Source organism: Puma concolor, chromosome C1 (assembly GCF_028749965.1).
Source record: "Puma concolor isolate L17-30 chromosome C1, mPumCon1.1.hap2, whole genome shotgun sequence".
NCBI lineage: Eukaryota > Metazoa > Chordata > Mammalia > Carnivora > Felidae > Puma > Puma concolor.
This window is the reverse complement of record NC_141674.1, coordinates 52,347,412-52,366,170: the sequence shown is the minus strand read 5'-3', so window position 1 is coordinate 52,366,170 and position 18,759 is coordinate 52,347,412. Positions and strand designations below refer to the sequence as shown.

At 35.0% G+C, this 18,759-nt stretch overlaps 1 protein-coding gene across 6 annotated transcripts in view; it reads left to right on the top strand.

Moving 5' to 3' along the window:
• The window catches only part of ITGB3BP (integrin subunit beta 3 binding protein), a 72,533-nt gene that overhangs the window by 22,671 nt on the left and 31,103 nt on the right, over window positions 1-18,759 (top strand). For all 6 annotated transcript variants that reach the window (XR_015254757.1, XR_015254756.1, XR_015254755.1 and 3 more), the window contains exon 3: window positions 9,322-9,457. Coding sequence is in view for 3 of the 6 variants with exons in the window: in XM_086717189.1 (XP_086573315.1) it covers window positions 9,322-9,457 (136 nt within the window). In the remaining 3 variants the exon portion in view is untranslated. The remainder of the gene's footprint in view (window positions 1-9,321; window positions 9,458-18,759) is intronic.

Below are 18,759 nucleotides of genomic sequence, written 5' to 3'. Positions count from 1 at the left end.
CAGCTAATATCCTGTATTAGAAAAATACATTGTTATGTTTGGCCCAATTCTATACCTTTAAACCAAAGGGACTTAGCTAGCTTGACTTAGCTTGGTATCACATGGCCACCACTTGCTAAATGCAGGTTCCTAGCATCTAATTTGGGCCTTTCTTCAACATTTCTCTTCTATTTTCTGACCTATTTCTGGTAATTTCTGCATTTGTACTCTTGCCTCATCATTTGCAGCTCTGTTTGCATGTTAGAATGGACAGCTTTTGCTCTGGTGCTAAGTCTAGCTAGGATTCTGCCTTTAGCTACATTTATGCTTCCATCCACTCCACTCTGCCCTAGAGCAGCCTGGCTCCACAAATCTACCCACAAGTCAGTGATCCTACTGAGGCTGCCTTTGCCCATGCAAAGGAAAATCAGACATTTAAGACTTACACCTGTAATTCTAAGAGTACCTAATTGCTATAAAACTACAGAGGAACTAGTAGTAACTTTATGGTCATTTTGCCTTACCAGTATGATACTGAAGGAAGAAGACTGGTATCCACAGAAAGGAGATGACTCTTATATACCAGTTGCTTAAAGTGGAGCCTACTCATTCTAATCTACTGCTGTTTCCTCTCTCAGAGATGTTCGGAACTCCCAAATCCCATTGTTCCTAAAGCAGCTACAGCCCTTCATGGAGATTAATGCTCCATGATGTTAGGACAAATCTGCAAAAGTCATTTTCCTTATGAGTCTCCTAATGGGGAAAACAGAGGTGTGAATCATACCCTGTGACCTTCCTTTAAAATCTAGAATGTATACTGTAAGTACCATGATTTGCTGGACCTTTCAAATTATTGATGGTTAGTGAGGAGTAAAGAAGGTTCCAGTTTATCATTACCTACAGTATTTGAGCTGCTCATATTGCCCTCCTAGCACTGTTTCTAGACGGATTTTCAGAAATAAAGATGAATTATTTATTACAAGCTGCTGCTAATCGCAGTTCAGATGAATTTGTAGGGACAACTGGCCGCCTGGTCATATACCTAGTCTCATTCAAGCCACCTCAGAGAAGGAGTGGAATAAATAGATTGTAGAGATGGGAAGAGAAGGAACATACTTCCTACCAAGGCCAACTCAGTAGGCTTGCTGCTAGAAGGAATAACAGTGCAAGTTTGGGGGGAGGTTTGTTAATTTAGACATGGGTGCCCAAGCTAGATTACTCTGTTACTATTGATTGGTGGAACACTTCTAAGTCTCATTATTCCTAGCACCTAAACTTGTCTTATCTCTCTGAGACAAGGTTTCTGCTGACTCCTGAAATTAGAAAGAACTTTGAATTTCAGGGCAGTAGGAGATTTTATAGCTCACAGTCTGCAGTCTTACTGATCTGGTTCAAATCTACTTTCTTCTCTCCCTCCCTCCCTCTCCAAGCTGAGCGTGGAGATTCTCTCTCTCCCTCTCCCTCTGCCCCTCCCCTGCTTGCACACATACTAGTGTGCTCACACACTCTCTCTCTTAAAATAAATAAAACTTAAAAAAAAATCAGGATCCAAACAAGTTTTATACATTGTAATGTTTCTTATAGATCTTAAGTATTTTTAAATCTTATTAAACTTCACCTTCTTTTTTTTTTTTTTTTGTACAGTAATTTATTTTGAAAAAACTGACGTATGTGTTTTATAAGCATATTCCACATTCTGGAGTTAGTTGATTCTTTTCTTGTAGTGTCCTTCAAATGATTTCTCTATTCTTCATATTTCCTGTAAAACTTGCTGTTAAAGTTGGAGGCTTGATTAGATTCTGGTTCAAATTTTTTATAAGAATAGTTCATCAATAATCTATGTACTTCCTATTTGCATCCCCTCAGGAGCACAAAATGATCTGATTATTGGGTTCAGGGGTTATCAGCCTGATCTACCCATAATAAAATTCGCCATTAATCTGTCTTCTAATGTTTTTTGTTGTTGTTGTTGAGATGATCATGTGGGTTTTTTCCCCTTTATTCCATTAATATGATGTATTACATTGATTGGTTTAAATCAATTTTGTTTTCACAGGCAAAATCCAACTTGGTCATAATGTATAATTCTTTTTATTCACGTCTTGTTTCAGTTTGCCAGTATGTTGAGGATTTTGGCATCTATATTCACAAGGGATATTGGTCTATAGTTTTCTTTTCTTGTGATATATTTGTCTGGTTCTGATATCAGAATAATTCTGGCCTCATAGGATGAGTTATAAACTGTTCCCTCTTTTTGGAGAGAGTTTGAGAAGAATTGATATCAATTCTTCTTTAAATATTGGTAGAATTTAGCAGTGAAGCTCTCTGGTCCTGGACTTTTCTTTGTTAGAAGCTTTTTGAATATTGATCCAATCAATTGATCCATCAACTTGCTGTTGATGTATTCTGATTTTCCATTTCTTTATGATTTAGTCTTGCTAAGTTGTGTATTTCTGGGAATTTGTCCATTTCATCTAGGTTATCTAATTTGTGGACATAACGTTGTTTATAGTACTCCCTTAACTCCTTTTATTTCTCCAAGATTGATTTTAATATCTCCCCTTCATTCCTAATTTTAGTAATTCTAATCTTCTTTTTTTCTTTTTTTTTCTTTCTTGGTCAGTCTAGCTAGTTTTGTTGTCTCTTCAAAGAACCAACTTTTGGATTCGTTGACCTTCACTATCTTCTTATTGTCTATTTCACTTGTTTTCTTTTTAATATTAATATTTATTACTTCTTTTCTTCTGCTTCCTTTGGGTTTAATTTGCTCTTTTTCTAGTTCCTGAAGGTAGAAGTTTGGGTTATTGATTTGAGAGTTTCTTTCTTTCTTCCTTCCTTCCTTCCTTCCTGTTTTTTAAGTAATCTCTATGCCTAACATGGGCCTCAAACACACAACCTCAAGATCACACGACCTCAAGAGTTGCATGCTCTACCAACTGAGCCAGACAACTACCCCAGCTTCTTTCTTTTGTAGTGTAGCTGTTTAAATTTCCCTCTGACTCTGAATACTGCTTTCTCTGCATCCCATAAGTTCACATAGGTTTAAAACAACAACAACAACAACACATAAGTTGTTTATTTTCAGAGAGGGGAGCAGGGGAGGGGTGGGGGGGAGGAGAGAGAGAGACAGAGAGAATGAATCCCAAGCAGGCTCTGCACTGTCAGTGCAGAGCCTGATGTAGGCCTCAAACACAAATCATGAGATCATGACTTGAACTGAAGTTGGACACTTAACTGACTGAGCCACTCAGGCGCCCCTGCATCCCGTAAGTTTTTATATACACTGTATTTCATTTTTGTTCTTCTCAATGTGTTTTCTAATTTCCCTTTGGATTGGTTATTTAGGAGTGTGTTGTTTAATTTCCACATATTTTTGTATTTTCCAAATATTCTTGTTATGAATTTCTAATTTAATTCCATTGTGATCAGAGAACATTCTTTACATGATTTCAGTCTTTTTAAATTTACTAAGATTTGTTTTATGGTCTAACATATCTTCTGTCTTTGCAGATGTTACATGTGCACTTGAGAAGAGTGTATATTCCACTGATGTTGGATGGAGAGTTCTATAGATGTCTGCTAGGTCGAGTTTGTATATAGTCTTGTTCAGGGCTTCTGTTTTCTTGCTGATTTTCTGTCTAGTGGGTCTATCTGTTATTGAAAGTGGTAGTATAGTTGGATTTTCTATTTTTCCTTTCAGTTCTGCCGGTTGTTGCTTCTTATATTTGGAACTCTCTTGTTAGACAAGTGTGTGTGTGGGGGGGGGGGCAATAATTGTTGTATGTTCTTTAGTATTTTTTTTTGAGCACCAATAAGTCTTTATTTGTTCATTGTGTTTGTTTGGGGGAAAGAGGAATGGTAAAGGATCAGCATATAGCAAAAGTATAGTGGAAAGGAAAGGAAGTACCCAGTACAGCAAAATCAACCATCGAATAAACACACCCTGGTAATGGGGTCACCAAAGCCCACAGGAGCACAGTCTTCTGCTGTTCAGTAATGAGAGGAAGATATCAAGGAAAGAACAGATAGGTATACAAAGGAGTGCTATTCAGCAATCAAAAGGAACACACTATAACCCCATACAACAATGTATATGATCTTAAAAACATGTTGAACAAAAGAAACCAAAGACAAAAGTTACATACTTAATTTATATGAAGTTAAAGAATAGGTAGAAGTATCTGGGATTATAGGAATGAGAAAGTGGTTCTGGGCTAGGGAGTGGAAATTGAGTGGACAGGTATACAAGGAAATCTAAGATGGTGAAATGTTGTCTATCTTGGATGATACTTGCATCGGAGTATACAATTATCAGAACTCATTAAGCTGAAAACTTAAACTCTGTGCATTTTAATTATGTAAATCATACTTCAATAAACAGACAAAAATATATTTGAGGTGAAATTCACTTTATATTCTGAAGAATATGAGGATTTATGAAGGAATGATGGGAAACAGCCTTGAAAACATTTCATTAAAATCTTCTTGAGGATTATAGTGCAAAAGAATATCAGAACAGTGTTATCTTTAATATTAAAATTAATATTTTAGGGGCACCTGGGTGGCTCAGTTGGTTAAGCGTCCAAATTCAACTCAGGTCATGATCTCACAGTGTGTGAGTTTGAGCCCCACGTCGGGCTCTGTGCTGACAGCTCGGAGCCTGGACACTGCTTTGGATTCTGTGTCTCCCTCTCCCTCTGCCCCTCCCCTGCTCACGCTCTGACTCTCTCTTTCAATAATAAATAAACGTTAAAAAAATTTTTTTTAATTAATATTTTAACATTTTTAAATTGTAGAACAATAATGAACACAAATAGAAACTCCAGTGTATCACCTTTTTTAGCCAATGTTTTATTTTTCCTATTAAAACATTTTTGAGTTTATTTTGAGAGAGACAGTGTGAGTGGGGGAGGGGCAGAAAGAGAGAATGCCAAGCAGTCTCTGCACTGCCAGCACAGAGTCCAATGTGGGGCTCGAACCCACAAAGCCAACCACGAAGCCAAACCTGAGCCAAAACCGAGAGTCAGATGCTTAACCGACTGAGCTACCCAGGCGCCCCTCCTATTAAATTTTTTTTATCAAAATAAAATTAACTATTATGAAATCCACAGATGTTGAGTGGACAATCCAGTGAGTTTTGACAAATGTATACCCCTGTGTGTCAGACATCCAATCAAGAAATAGAATGTTTCCATCACCACAGATCTAATATATTGGTTATATTCTTTCCCTGCTGTCCCTGGAAGATCATGGAGGTTAGTGCCAAATGCTTTGGTTTTCATAACTACTATTACAAATAACAACAAAACCCCAACATTATTAGAACCATTAAGGATGATAATTGTGGCAGCTGATAAGAAGTTAGTTGATCTCTGTGACTGTTCTAGGAACCCTAGGCCCAAATTGTGAAAAGTCCCTGAGAGAGCTAGTATTTAGAGTGTTTTAATATAAATTCCATAATAGTACTAGTAATGCATAATAATGTCTTAGGTGTGACATTCCTATGACCTAATTAACCAGTGTAAGGTTATAAAGAATTACCTCCCTTTAATTGCCCTAATTTTTCTTTTGTTTCTGGTTGCCCACATACCTACAGTACCTGGGTTTTAAATATTTCACCGATAGGATAGGCTAGTAGTTCATAATAATAATAGCAGATCCTTTCCATCATATTTCATCCTAAAAGAACCCTTAGTTAGTACTTTCCAGATGGTTTATAATAGGTAAAAATCAATGAAATACAGGCACCTTTTTGGTAGACTATGCTTTAAACAAAGTGACAAAGCAAGTTACAATTTGTGAAAGATATTGAAGGAGAATGTCATATATTTGAAATTATGAAGTGAACATTCATTTTTTTTTTTTTTTGGACAGAAAAATCAATGCCCAAATTTTAGTTTTGCTAACATACAAGGTTTGACCTCTTTACAAAGAGTACAGTGGTATTTGGGCTGATCATAGAATTTTTTTCTTAATAGTGGTGTGAAATATCTCTAAGGACTCACTAAATATTACAAGCAGTTATAAATTATTTATAGAATTGTGACTTATTGATTTCTCTTTCCTTAATTTTATTCACATCCTGAATTCTTTCCCTTCTCTAGCTAAATCTAGGCTTCTCACTTTTTCTTTCTTTGTTTTCTACAGGATCTGGTAGCTAGCCCTCCTTATTGCTGAGTGGAAAGAATGACGAACTTCTCATATAGAAGCTCAGTCTTCCCTGAAATCCCAACCTTCTTAACTGTTCCTGGTGTGGGTTAGGTGGGCTCTAGGATCACTTTTAAGCATCTTCAGGGTTTTAAAGTTAGAGGACCTTGGTAAAACTTTAAGAGGAAAAAAAATCTTAGAGAGGTAAGATTATGCCCTTATGTGTATCCATAGTCAGTTATATAAAAATGTGTTATTTATTGAAGAATATTTAGTGGGATAGTAGGGGACAGTAGATTTTCGTTTTTCCCTCTTTGTATAGTAATTGTAGACAGACATTTTTCCTTTTAACCAACATAGATGGCCAAAAAAAAAAAAAAAAAAAAAGAAAGCAGAAGAGAAGCCTCAGTATTTTAAGGTGAGGGAAAAAAATAAACACACACACACACACACACACGTATGCACACAAAGACTTATTTTATGAAAGCTAGAAAATGGTTTTCAAGGAGAAATGTATGATCTATAGTTGTAATGTTTAGATATTTGGCAATTGGAAAAAATAATTTTTGGTAAAATAGGAAAACAGATAGACATAAATATACATTAGGGTAGTGACTTTCATTTCTTGTACATACACAGTGAAATAGTTCTGGGCAATAAATTCTTGGAAAGGTAGGGTAGGATTGGATAAATGTCATAGTTTATGACTGAATACATATAAACAGGTGAAAACTCAAGGTGGAGCGGTAATAATAACCACCTGATAAAGAGACTTAAAACCTTTTCACCTTACAAAAAAGATTGCTTTAGAGTCATAACTTGATATTATAGTTTGATTTTTAAAAAAGGTATTAGTTATATTTGTGGCTACTATGGATACATAAAATAAAGAATGGAATGCCTTTTGTTCCCCCAATACAAAAAAAGTATTTATCATATAAAACCTTAACTGTAAAAAAAAACAAAAACTGATGCTATAGACACTGGAACTAATACCAAGATTATTGAAAAAGGTGATACAGCCACTATTTCTGCCATAGTGTCTTAGAAATAAAGAACAGTTGACAATGAAGAATTATGTAACTATTTCAGGTCAGCTACCAAACAAAAGTTTAATTCTACAATGTTGGCAATATCATAAGCTTTCAGACTTTTTGTTATGCCCCCAATCCAGCCTATGCCATCTGTATCACCTCCAGATTTCAGGTTTTTCGTACCTTTATTTTCACTTATCTAAACTTCACCTTTCTTCCTTACAAGAATCCTTCTGTAAGATTACTGCAGCCCACCTTGATTTTTCCTTTCCTCTCAGTTTTTGGTAACACCTATGCTACTGCTAAGACCTCTTCTCTGCTGTTTGTTCAGAGAACAATTTGTTCTCTTTCTTTGTACACATTAGTTAGTAAGTGCTGGGTGATGAGTAAGCATTACAGAAAACAATTTAAAGGGAATTCAGAAGAACAAGCAGTTAATAGTGTGATAATGGGTGTCGGGAGGAAGTGGATCATAAATGAGGACCTAAACAAAAGAAAGACTAGATCTTGGGGAAGATAAGAAAGAGGGCATTCCAGCTAGATCACAGAATGAGCTGAGGCCCAAATGTGCATAGTCTAAGTGACTGAGACTACAGGGGTCATTTCACATTAGATGAGAACGAATGAACAAATGAATGTATTCAAGGTAGAGTGGCTTAGCCAAGGTTACTGGACTGTTCCTTTTACATCATTCATTCATCCACACATTTTTGAGTTCTAGGGTACAAAGATGAAGAAATGACATTTATTTTCAGGAACTCAAATTCTAATGGGGCAGACAGAAATGTAAACAATTATTAAAATTTACTGTCTCCAGGGGTACCTGAGTGGCTTAGTCAGTTTGTGGTAGAGCCCCTCCCTAAGGAATGTGGTAAAAACCTCAAGACAAGGAAGACAGCCTGGCTCTGTGCTCATGCGCAACATTCCTCTTGACTCTCTAACATGGACCGCCCAATCAGCCTGTGTGTTATCATATATGGAAGACAAAGGAGCAAAAATTGTACAAAAGGCAACACACACACACACACACACACACACACACACACACTCCGCTGCACTCAGGGCTTAGCCTTTTGGAGATCTTAGCCTGCTGAGCCTGTGTTGGCACAAATAAATCTGCTTCCTGGAAAGAAAAGCCTCAGTATCCCGACACTCTGTGTATGACTGGCCTCAACAAGTTAAACACCCAACCCCTTTGTTTTTAATATAAGGATTATTTTAGGCTGGCTATTTTTTTTTTTTTTTAAAGTTTATTTGGAGAGTGTGAGGGACAGAGAGAGAGGGGGAGAGAGAATACCAAGCAGGCTCTGCTGTCAGCACAAAGCCCAATGCGGGACTTGACCTCAGGAACCATGAAATCATGAGCTGAGCCAAAATCAAGAGTTGGATGCTTAACCAACTGAGCCACCCAGGCACCCCCAAGCACTCAACTCTTGATCATGAGATTGAGCCCTGCTTCAGGCTCCAGTCCCAGCGTACTTAAGATTCTCTCCCCCTCTTCTCTGTCCCTTCTCTGCATCCCCCCTACTCACATGGGTGCTCTCTCTCTCAAAAATAAAATAAAATTTACTATCGCCAGTAAGAGGTATGTGCGAGGTGTATGGGAACACAGAGGAGAAAGCTGCAGAGAGGATTTGCATAGGATAGACCAAATTCTCAAGGCCCTTAAATGCCATACTCAATTGTTTGAACATTATTTTGGTTATCCTTAAGACAAGTCACTGTGTCAGAGCAAATTTGTGAAGGTTTAAGACAGCACTTATCCTTCCTAGGACTTCGTTGTGGATTTTCCTAAGAGAAACTTATGACGGTTTCCCTGGCCTAGCCCCATAATTATACTTCAGGTCCAGCAGACGGCAAAAGTCAGGATATAATTGGGAGAGTCAGTCATCTCTAAACTGTTTGGAAATACCATCTCAGATGGTAGTAAACTTTTAATATTAAAATTTCATAAATATCAAGTTGAGATGCCCTAATTAGTGTGGAGACCTGAAATAGCTACAAAAGTTGAAAAAATAGTGTTCACTTTGGAGGTGGTAATGGAGTATATTTAAAATCTGAAAGAAAGATCAAGGAAAATCATACTGGTTTGAATTTTGCAAGTTTTAAAAGACATTCTCAACTAAATGTATTTTTGTCTCAAATTAATATTTATTTTCAGTCATTTGATTCTTCAAAAATCCCAAGGAAGAACAGTATTACAACTTACTCTCCAACAACTGGAACTTGTCAAATGAGCCCATTTGCTTCTCCTGCAAGCTCTAAAGAACAAGACCACAAAAGTGAACCATCAAATGGTTAGTTGAACATTCTTTTCCATTTATTGTAATATTTTTCTACTTATTGGCTAAATCAGAATTTTTATTTAATAATATATGGATCTTGCTGCAGCTGATTTTTCTTAAAGAATTCAACATAAAGAAGGCTAGAATATAGGTACTACTTTGGACATAAATGTAAACTTTCTAGGCACTTATTTTAAAATGCTACTGCAGACTTTGTTCCCTTACTGTCCCATCCATTAAACAGAAATTATGGTCTGACTGCCTTCAGCTACTATCAATTACAGTGGTTACAGATACACCCCTTAACAAGGTATCCATCATGTGCATAAATTAAAGGGCATATAATTCAGGTACTGCTGCACTACAGTTTAAGAGAGATACCTCTAAATGTTATTTTTATTCATGTTGTCTGTTTAGTTTTATTCACATTTCATTTATCTTTATATAGCTTGCTTTTATTTATTATATTTCATTCCCTTCTTTTCCTTTACTATTTTAAATGGATTTGCAAAAAAGTTGTAGTTTTCTACTAGAGGATAGCCTAATTTTACTATGAAATTGTTTATTTTGAAATATTGTTAATTTTGGCCATGCATATTTCTTGTTCTCTGGTAGTTTATTGCTAAAATATTTTTTAAAGATATATGAATCTAGATTTCATAGGTTTAATTTTTAATATTACAAAAAGTCATGAATTAGTAACATGTCAAGTTTCTGTAATATAAAATTCTAAGTAGGCTCAAATTTAATAAAATATATTTTAGATGTGCTGTGATTAGCCTAATTCATATTTTATTGTTTAACATTTATTGAGTGCTAAGAATATACTAGAAGCCACACAGAAACAAAGAAATCTCATTTTACCCAATTTGTTGTAATGAAACCTATAATAAGATCTTAAACTTTTGAATGACTTTTATTTTACTTTAATCAAATGCTTTTTATCTTAAAGCTATTACTATTAGGTTTGCTTTCACAAAAATGTATGAAGATGTATACATTTTCTTCAAGCTCTATCTGTTTTTAATACACTTGATATATCTTTTGTTTAAAATTAAAAATTAGTGCCTTAAAGATGGCACATCACCATACTGAAATGTGAATAGATTTTAAGTGGATACCTGCTCGATTTCCATATTGAAATTAAATATGGACTTAAGGGAACATTCCTTTTGCCTATAAAAAGACTGGTCACGTGATCCCAGTTGACATTTAAGTGGATAATTATCACAGATTATAGTACTAAGTAAGCTCTTTTTTAAAAAGTCATACAGCAAGGTTCCTGGGGTGCTGGTAATATTCTATTTCTTAACTTACATGGTGGTTATACTGGTTCATTAAACTGTACATATATGTCTTATATATTCTTTGATATATATATCTCACATACAAAAGTCTGAAAATAGGAGAATTCTCTAGGATCTTATATCACATTATGTCATTTGTAATCATTACATTGCTCATCCTGATATGTCATCTTATACACATTTTAGAAATAAGAAAGTCTGACTCTTATGAAGTAATTTAAGTTCCAAATGATCCCATAACTTCTATTAACAGATCTCAGTTTTTAAATATTATACAAAACATAAGGTGCAACTTAAATAAGCTCTTTTATTTAAATAGCATTTTCAAGGGCGTTTTAGGTGCAATTCACTTCCCATCACACTTAGGATATAATTCAAAACCTTATCATGACTTTTAAGGCCATATATCATCTAATACCTGACCACCTCGTCTATCTCATTTTCTACTACCCTTCCCATGTTTACACTACCTTAACCACTCTTACTATCTTGCTATTAATCAATCATGTCAAACTGCTTCCTGCCACAAGGTCATTGCACTTGCACGTCTCTCAACCTGAAATACTCTTCCTCCTAAAATACTCTTCTTTTACGTATTTCTTTTCTTTTCTTTTTTTGTTTTTAAGTTTGTTTACTTTGAGAGAAAGAGAGAGAGTGCAAGTAGGAAAGGGGCAGAAACAAAGAGACACAGAATCCCGAGCAGGCTCTGTGCTGTCAGCGTAGAGCCCAATGTGGGGCTCAAACTCACAAACTGTGAGATCATGCATGGTCTGAGCCAAGATCGAGTCAGATGCCTAACCAACTGAGCCACCCAAGCACCCCTTCCTCTGGGTATTTCTAAGTACTTTCTATATACATTTGAACTATGTACTGTGTGAACAGATGACTTAATACCAAATTTAAATCTATTTGTACTTCTAAAAGAAAGAAAGATCTGTTTCTAAGTCTTCCCTCTGCATAGATTCTACATGTGGGCCAAAAATAGGGTGACTGATTCCAGTTTATACTTTGGAGATATGTATATTTATTTACTTATCATTGTATATGTTTCTCACTGTTATATATGTTTATGTGTGTGTATCATTATATTGCTGCCCTCCCCTACTCCTTAGCAAATTTCTCCAAACTATTAAGTTTTCGGTGAAGAGGAAGGATGCATCAGACTTAGTATTTAATAATTGAGTGGAAGGATAAACAACAAATTTGCATGGTCAAAGAGAGTCCTTGTGAATTAGACAGTAGATCTGTAGAAATCAGCCAGACGGTAGCAGTGTAATAGCACAGAGAGATAAAGAGATGGAGAATATGATAAAACGATAAAAAAAAATGATGAATAAAATAAGAAGCTCCAACATATGTCAAATAGGTGTTCCACAAGGAGGAAATAGGGAGAATGGGGCTGAGGCAGTATTCTAAGACAAAAGGACCATCAGGGTTTTTTTTATAATTTCAATTTCACAATTAAGAAAAGATGAGAATTTCCAGGTTAGAATAGCATGCTTAGTTTGAGCAGGATGAATTAAAACAAATCCTTACCTAGTCATATCATGGTAAAACTACAGAACATCAAAGACAAAGAGAAACTTTTTAAGGCCACCAAAGAAAAGACATCTAACCTACAAGGGAATGACAGACTGATAGTAGACTTTTCATCTATAGCAATAGATTCTAACAGGAAGTAGAATGATACCAACTAAAAATCACAGCTGATTTTTTTAATTCAGGAACTGAGGATGAAATAAAGATTTTTTTCAGACAAAGTCAGAAAGAATTTACCATTCACACATACTCCCTGAAAGGACTACTAAAACGTGTACTTACATAAGCAAACTGAGCCTCCAGTAAAGGAATGGATTGCAAAGAGCAATGGTGAAAAAATAAATTAGCAAACCTGGTGGTAAATCTAATTATAAATCTAATTATAAAAATGTGACTACAAACTCCACTGACCATAAAGCAAAAGACAATTTGAGAGATGGAGTTAAAAACAAATAATAGACTGTGATAGCATGGAATATTGATGAGGGAGCAGGAAGAAGCTAAAGTGCTTTAAGATTCTTGTAATTTTTAGGGAGCAGATAGAATATCTGTTAATTGACTTTATAATTGAGTTTTTGTTTACTTGCATGTAAAATGGGGAAAGTAATAATATCTACCCTAGGATTGTTGTGAGAATTAAATAAATTCATATACAAAAAGCACTTAGAACAGTACCTGACATGTATTTAAGTTTTCAACACATATTTTAACTGTTTTTATTAATATCTTTATTTATGTTTTAAGAAAAGATATAGGATGTTTAAGAAAAGAAAGCAAATATTGGCTTTAAAAAAAGTTATAGTTGGCATAAGAATATTAATATAGACCAAAATAGATTTTAAGGCAAAAAAGCTTTATTGAAGATAATAGAACTCTTTACATAGTGGGAAAAGGGAAGAGTCACTATCAGAAAAAGAATCCTGAAACTATGTACATCTAAAACAAAAACTCAAACAAAACATAACAAAATGGGACAGGATTATAAGGAGAGACCCACAAATCCCAAATCATAGTAGATTTTAAACTACCTCTTTCAGGGGCACCTGGGTGGCTCAGTTAATTAAGTGTCTGGCTCTTGTTTTCAGTTCAGGTCATGATCTCATGATTCCTGGATTCGAGCCCCACATGGGCTCCACACTGAGAGTGTGGAGCCTGCTTGGGATTCTGTCTCTCCCTCTCTCTCTGCCCCCCGCCCCATTCTCTCTCTCTCTCTCTCTCTCTCTCTCTCTCCCCCAAAATAAATAAATAAACTTAAAAAATACTTTAAGAAACTGATGAAATAGATAAAAAACTTAGGACAGACGTAAACAATTTAAACACAGCTAGCAAGCATGATCTAACAAACTGTGGTCAAACAAGTATAATACCTCACACATGATAAAGCATGACAGAACTTTAACAAAAATATAGCCAGTTTGAGAGCACCTAGGTGGCTTATTCAGTTGGGTGTCCGACTTTTGATTTTGGCTTGGGTCATGATCTCAGGGTCGTGAAATCAAGCCCCAAGTTGGGCCCCACACTAAGCACAGAGCCTGCATATGATTCTCTCTCTCTGCCCCTACCTCCCCCCCCCCAAAAAATATATATAGCCAGTATGGAGTCACAAATAAGTCTCAACATACTAAAAATTACTATCAAATTTTCTGACCAAAATTTCATGCAATTAGGAATCAATAATAAAAAGGCAGCCCTCTAAAAATTTTTAGCCCACATGTTTGGAAACCTGGAAACTTCTAAATAATTCATTGTTCAGAAAAATCATAAAGGAAGGTATAAAATATTTAAAATGGAATGATAATGAAAACAGAAAACTTACAGGAAAAATTTACACCTGAATACTGCATTATACTAAAACAGTTCTTAGTGGAAATTTTATACTTATAAATGCATATATTTAGAAAGGAAGAATGATTGGGGCGCCTGGGTGGCTTAGTCAGTCTCACGGTTTGTGAGTTCAAGCCCCGCATCAGGCTCTGTGCTGACAGCTCAAAGCCTGGAGCCTGCTTCAGATTCTGTGTCTCCCTCTCTCTCTGCCTCTTCCCTGCTCATTCTCTGTCTCTATCTGACTCTCAAAAATAAATAAACATTTTTAAAAAATTTTAAAAACAAGAAGGAAGAATGATTGAAAACCCATGAGGCAAGCATTCAACTCCAAAAGATGGAAAAAAATAGAACTTCCCAAAATATAAGAAAGGAAATAGTAAAAGATAGAAACTATTAAATAGAAAATAAGATAATAATAAAGAAAAGCAATAAAATCAAAAGCAGGTTCTTTGAAAAGACTAATCAAATGGTAGATCTCTGGCAAGACTGATTTCTTTTTAAGTGGGAGAAGGGACAGACAATATGTATTTCAAAGGAGCTGATAAATTATCAGTTTAAATATCTGATGAGCAGTTTGAGATATATGAGCCAAATGCTTCTTAATGTGAGTCTAATTAGGGTGAAAGCTTTAAAAACTTACCATTCTGCTTCTCAAATATTAATGTTTTAATAGCTAAAAAGCAATTGATTTTCTCATTGATACCTTTCTTTTCAATAATATAGGAAATATTTTAACAATATTACATTTCCATACATGGGACTCAATAAAAGTATTTTGAATTTTAAAAAAGGAACCATTAGCATTGTTATTTTTCATAAATTGATCCTCTAAAGAGGGTCCTCACTCTCCACTCTTGTTTAATAATAATAATGCGGTTAACTAAAAGAATAACATGATTTCATTTGCCTCTTAGCCTACAGGCTCTAACTTGATCTGGCAATAACTCTTTTAGAAAAAAATTACTAACTAGTGTGTAATACCTTAGACAAATCACTTGAACCTGTCTGGGTCAAGGTTTTCCTCAACTCATAACTTTTGGTTTGGGACCAAATGATGCCTAAGATGTATGTCAACTATAAAGTGTACATATCTGGAAACAGCATAATACCAACCTAAACCTGTTTAAATAAGTGTATCATCCTGGTTAAGAGAACAATCTTTGTAGCCAGATGACTGGGTTTAGATCCTAACTCTGCCACTTACTAGCTTTAGGGCGTTGGATAAGTTATGTAGTCATTCTGTGCCTCTGTTTCCTCATCTGTAAAATGGGAATAAGAGTGACCAATTCAGTTTTGCAGATTAGTTTATATACGTAACACTTAAATCAGTTCCTGGTCCTAAAAATACTGTGTAAGTGTTAGCCATTATCATTAAGGTCATTGATTGTATTTCTAAACATTGTGGTCTGTTGAAAGTTATCTTCACTGGTTAGAGAAAGGGCTCCTTGAGCCTTACCAGAAAGTCTAAATACAATTTTGAATATAGTCCAGATTCAGTGATGGTACATTTTTCATCAGTGTATTGTGAAACTCCTTTAAAGGGAGCCACATACACAACTGTTTGTTATGTACACCTAGCAAGAAAAAGACCATTTATAATCTGTGGCTCTTTAACATATGTTCATTGTTAATAGAATGAAACGAAATCAAGGAAGTAATTATTAAGTAACTGGAATACTCTCTTTTTTTTTTTTTAATTTTTTTAGTGTTTATTTTTGAGAGACAGACAGAGCATTAGTAGGGGAGAGGCAGAGAGAGATGGAGACAGAATCTGAAGCAGGCTCCAGGCTCTGAGCGGTCAGCACAGAGCGCAAAGCAGGACTCAAACTCACAAACCATGAGATCATGACCTGAGCCAAAGTCAAACGCTCAACCAACTGAGCCACACAGGCACCCCTGGAATACTCTTAATGATATAGTAGAGTCTAAACAGTCTCTGATAACTGGTCCAAGTGTTATTCTTAGAGATATTAAAACTCCTCCTATTTAACAGTTGGAAAGTATATCAGAAGCGTAAGTCCTTCCATGAGAAGATGGAGATTAATGCTATTGATTGCATTTTATAGGATAAGATATCTAACTAATCCCCTTACAATAATAAAAATGTTTCAACAGGCATTGACCACCTGGTGAAAATTCAAATAAAGCATTCTTTTACTATTTCTCGCCTAACTTTATTGACTGATGGTACTAAAATGTGAAAATTAATTACAAGTTAAAGGAACAAAGTAACTTAATTTTGGAGCTTTATTGAATGCAGACAGCATAGTACAAAATTCAGGAAACTAGTATTAACCTTTAGGCAAAGATTCTCTGAAATAAAGGTTCAATGTGTATCCTGGAATTTCATTTGTAGTTTTCTACAAAACAGATACATTTTTAGCTTGATTGTTTTTAAAAAGAGATGGATTTTAATAGGCTTTTTCCTCAAAGTTCTCTAAAATCATAAATAAAATATTGTTACTGTTTTTCCCTTTAATTCTTTGTTAAATAAACTCTTACTATTTGGAATTTAGGGATATAGACAAGTCAAATAATAAAAAGTTAATAAACAAGAGAGATAACTAGTACTTTAGCACAACTTCTGAATCACAAGATTTTCTTTTTGGGATTTTAAAGACTATTTTGAGATAATTTAGTTACATGATTTTTTTGAAAGAAGCCGCAGATCCAAAGTAATAATGAGGGTAATTATTGTTCATCAGTTTCTGAACCAACTTAGTGAAATTACAAATACCAGAGAATAGAAAATATACTTTGGTATAAGTATATTTGGTATAAGTAAACTTACTTACCAAAGTAAGTATACTTTGGTATAAGTATATTTGGTATAAGTAAAAATGAGCTTTTCCTCTAGTAATAGGAGCAAGTAAGAGTAATGGAATAAGAATTAAGTGAAGAAAAAAGAGTAAACCAGCATTGGAAAGTCCGTTCCAGACTACTCTGATATGTTAATAAATCACATTTGAAAATGTAAAGAAATTGCCTTTGTGTTTTCTGTGTACTGGGTTTCATCTGGAAGTATTGGATCCTCCTGAAGTATTACATAAAGCTGTACTGTCCAATATGTTTAGGTATAGAGCATTTAGAAGGTAGATCAGCATCGAGATGTGCTGTAAGTGTAAAATACACACCAGAGATCAGATGGTGTGAAAAAGAGAATATGAATGATCTCATTAATAATCTTATATTATTGTGTGTTAAAATTATAGTATGTTGTGTATATTGGGTTAAATGAAATATTAAAGGTTATTTCACTATTTTTTTCCTCGAAAGAATTTCACTAGTAGAAGAGTTTGAATTACATAAGTGGCTCACATTAATTTTCTGTTGTAGAATGTGAGCTAGGTTTTCATGGTAGATTGTATCAAACAACTTTTTTAGAAAAATAATGAGAATGTTGAGTAAGAGTTCTTGTGCCAGTTGTTGAACAAATGGAACTGCATAAAAATACGTAGAGGTTGTCACCAGTTCTACATTTTATTTTATTTATTTATTTATTTTTTACCAGTTATACATTTTTTTTTAATTTTTTTTTAACGTTTATTTATTTTTGAGACACAGAGAGACAGAGCATGAACAGGGGAGGGTCAGAGAGAGAGGGAGACACAGAATCTGAAACGGGCTCCAGGCTCTGAGCTGTCAGCACAGAGCCCGACGCTGGGCTCGAACTCACGGACCGTGAGATCATGACCTGAGCCGAAGTAGGACGCTTAACCGACTGAGCCACCCAGGCGCCCCACCAGTTATACATTTTAAAAAGTGATTTCTCTGGACTGTTTTTCAGTGAAAAGTTTGGATTATTCATTTATTTGCTTCCTTATTCATTCAACAAACATTTATTAAAGGCCAGTATATGTAAGACGTTAAGAATCTTTTTGCTAATATGTTCTCAAATATTGTTTGTATTATTGTTGTATTTAAATTAAATTATTGTATTATTATACATCAAATATGTTTAAAGTATATGGATTACTGTACTATGCAGTACAGTAGAAAAAAATAACTAAATGGGGAGCCTATAAAACAATTATCTATGACTAATATTATCTATGATAATAGTAATTGACCACTAATAAGTGCAAACATCATATTCTACCAGAACTATAAAATCAAATTTACATTTCAACCCAGCACACAGATCTTTCCAAGAATTTACTAAATCAATATGCATTTTTTCAATATGCAGTTAAAATCAGGTACGTTGATTCCTAATATCAAATTTATTTTACTGTGATAGCACTAGGAACTCACTATTTTCTAGCTAGAAGCATAGCACCAACCCCTTGTTAACTTTGAGGCAAAAAATAGGGGTGAAACAATACAAACTAGAAACTTTAAAATAATGTTTTTTATTAAACTATCTGATGAAAGTATCCGTCATCTAGTAAAGATTCTTTTTCCTATATAATGTCCTCATGAATAAAAAATTGAGAGATTGGGGGGGGGGGCACCTGAGTGCTTAAGATGGTTGAGCATCCAACTCTTGATTTCAGCTCAGTTCATCATTCAAGGGTCATAAGATTGAGCCCCGCATGGGGCTCTGTGCTGAGTGTAGAGCCTGCTTAAGATTCTTTCTCTCTCTCTCTCTCTCCCTCTGCTCCTCCTTCACCCAACCTCTCCCACCCCCATGCACTCTTTCTA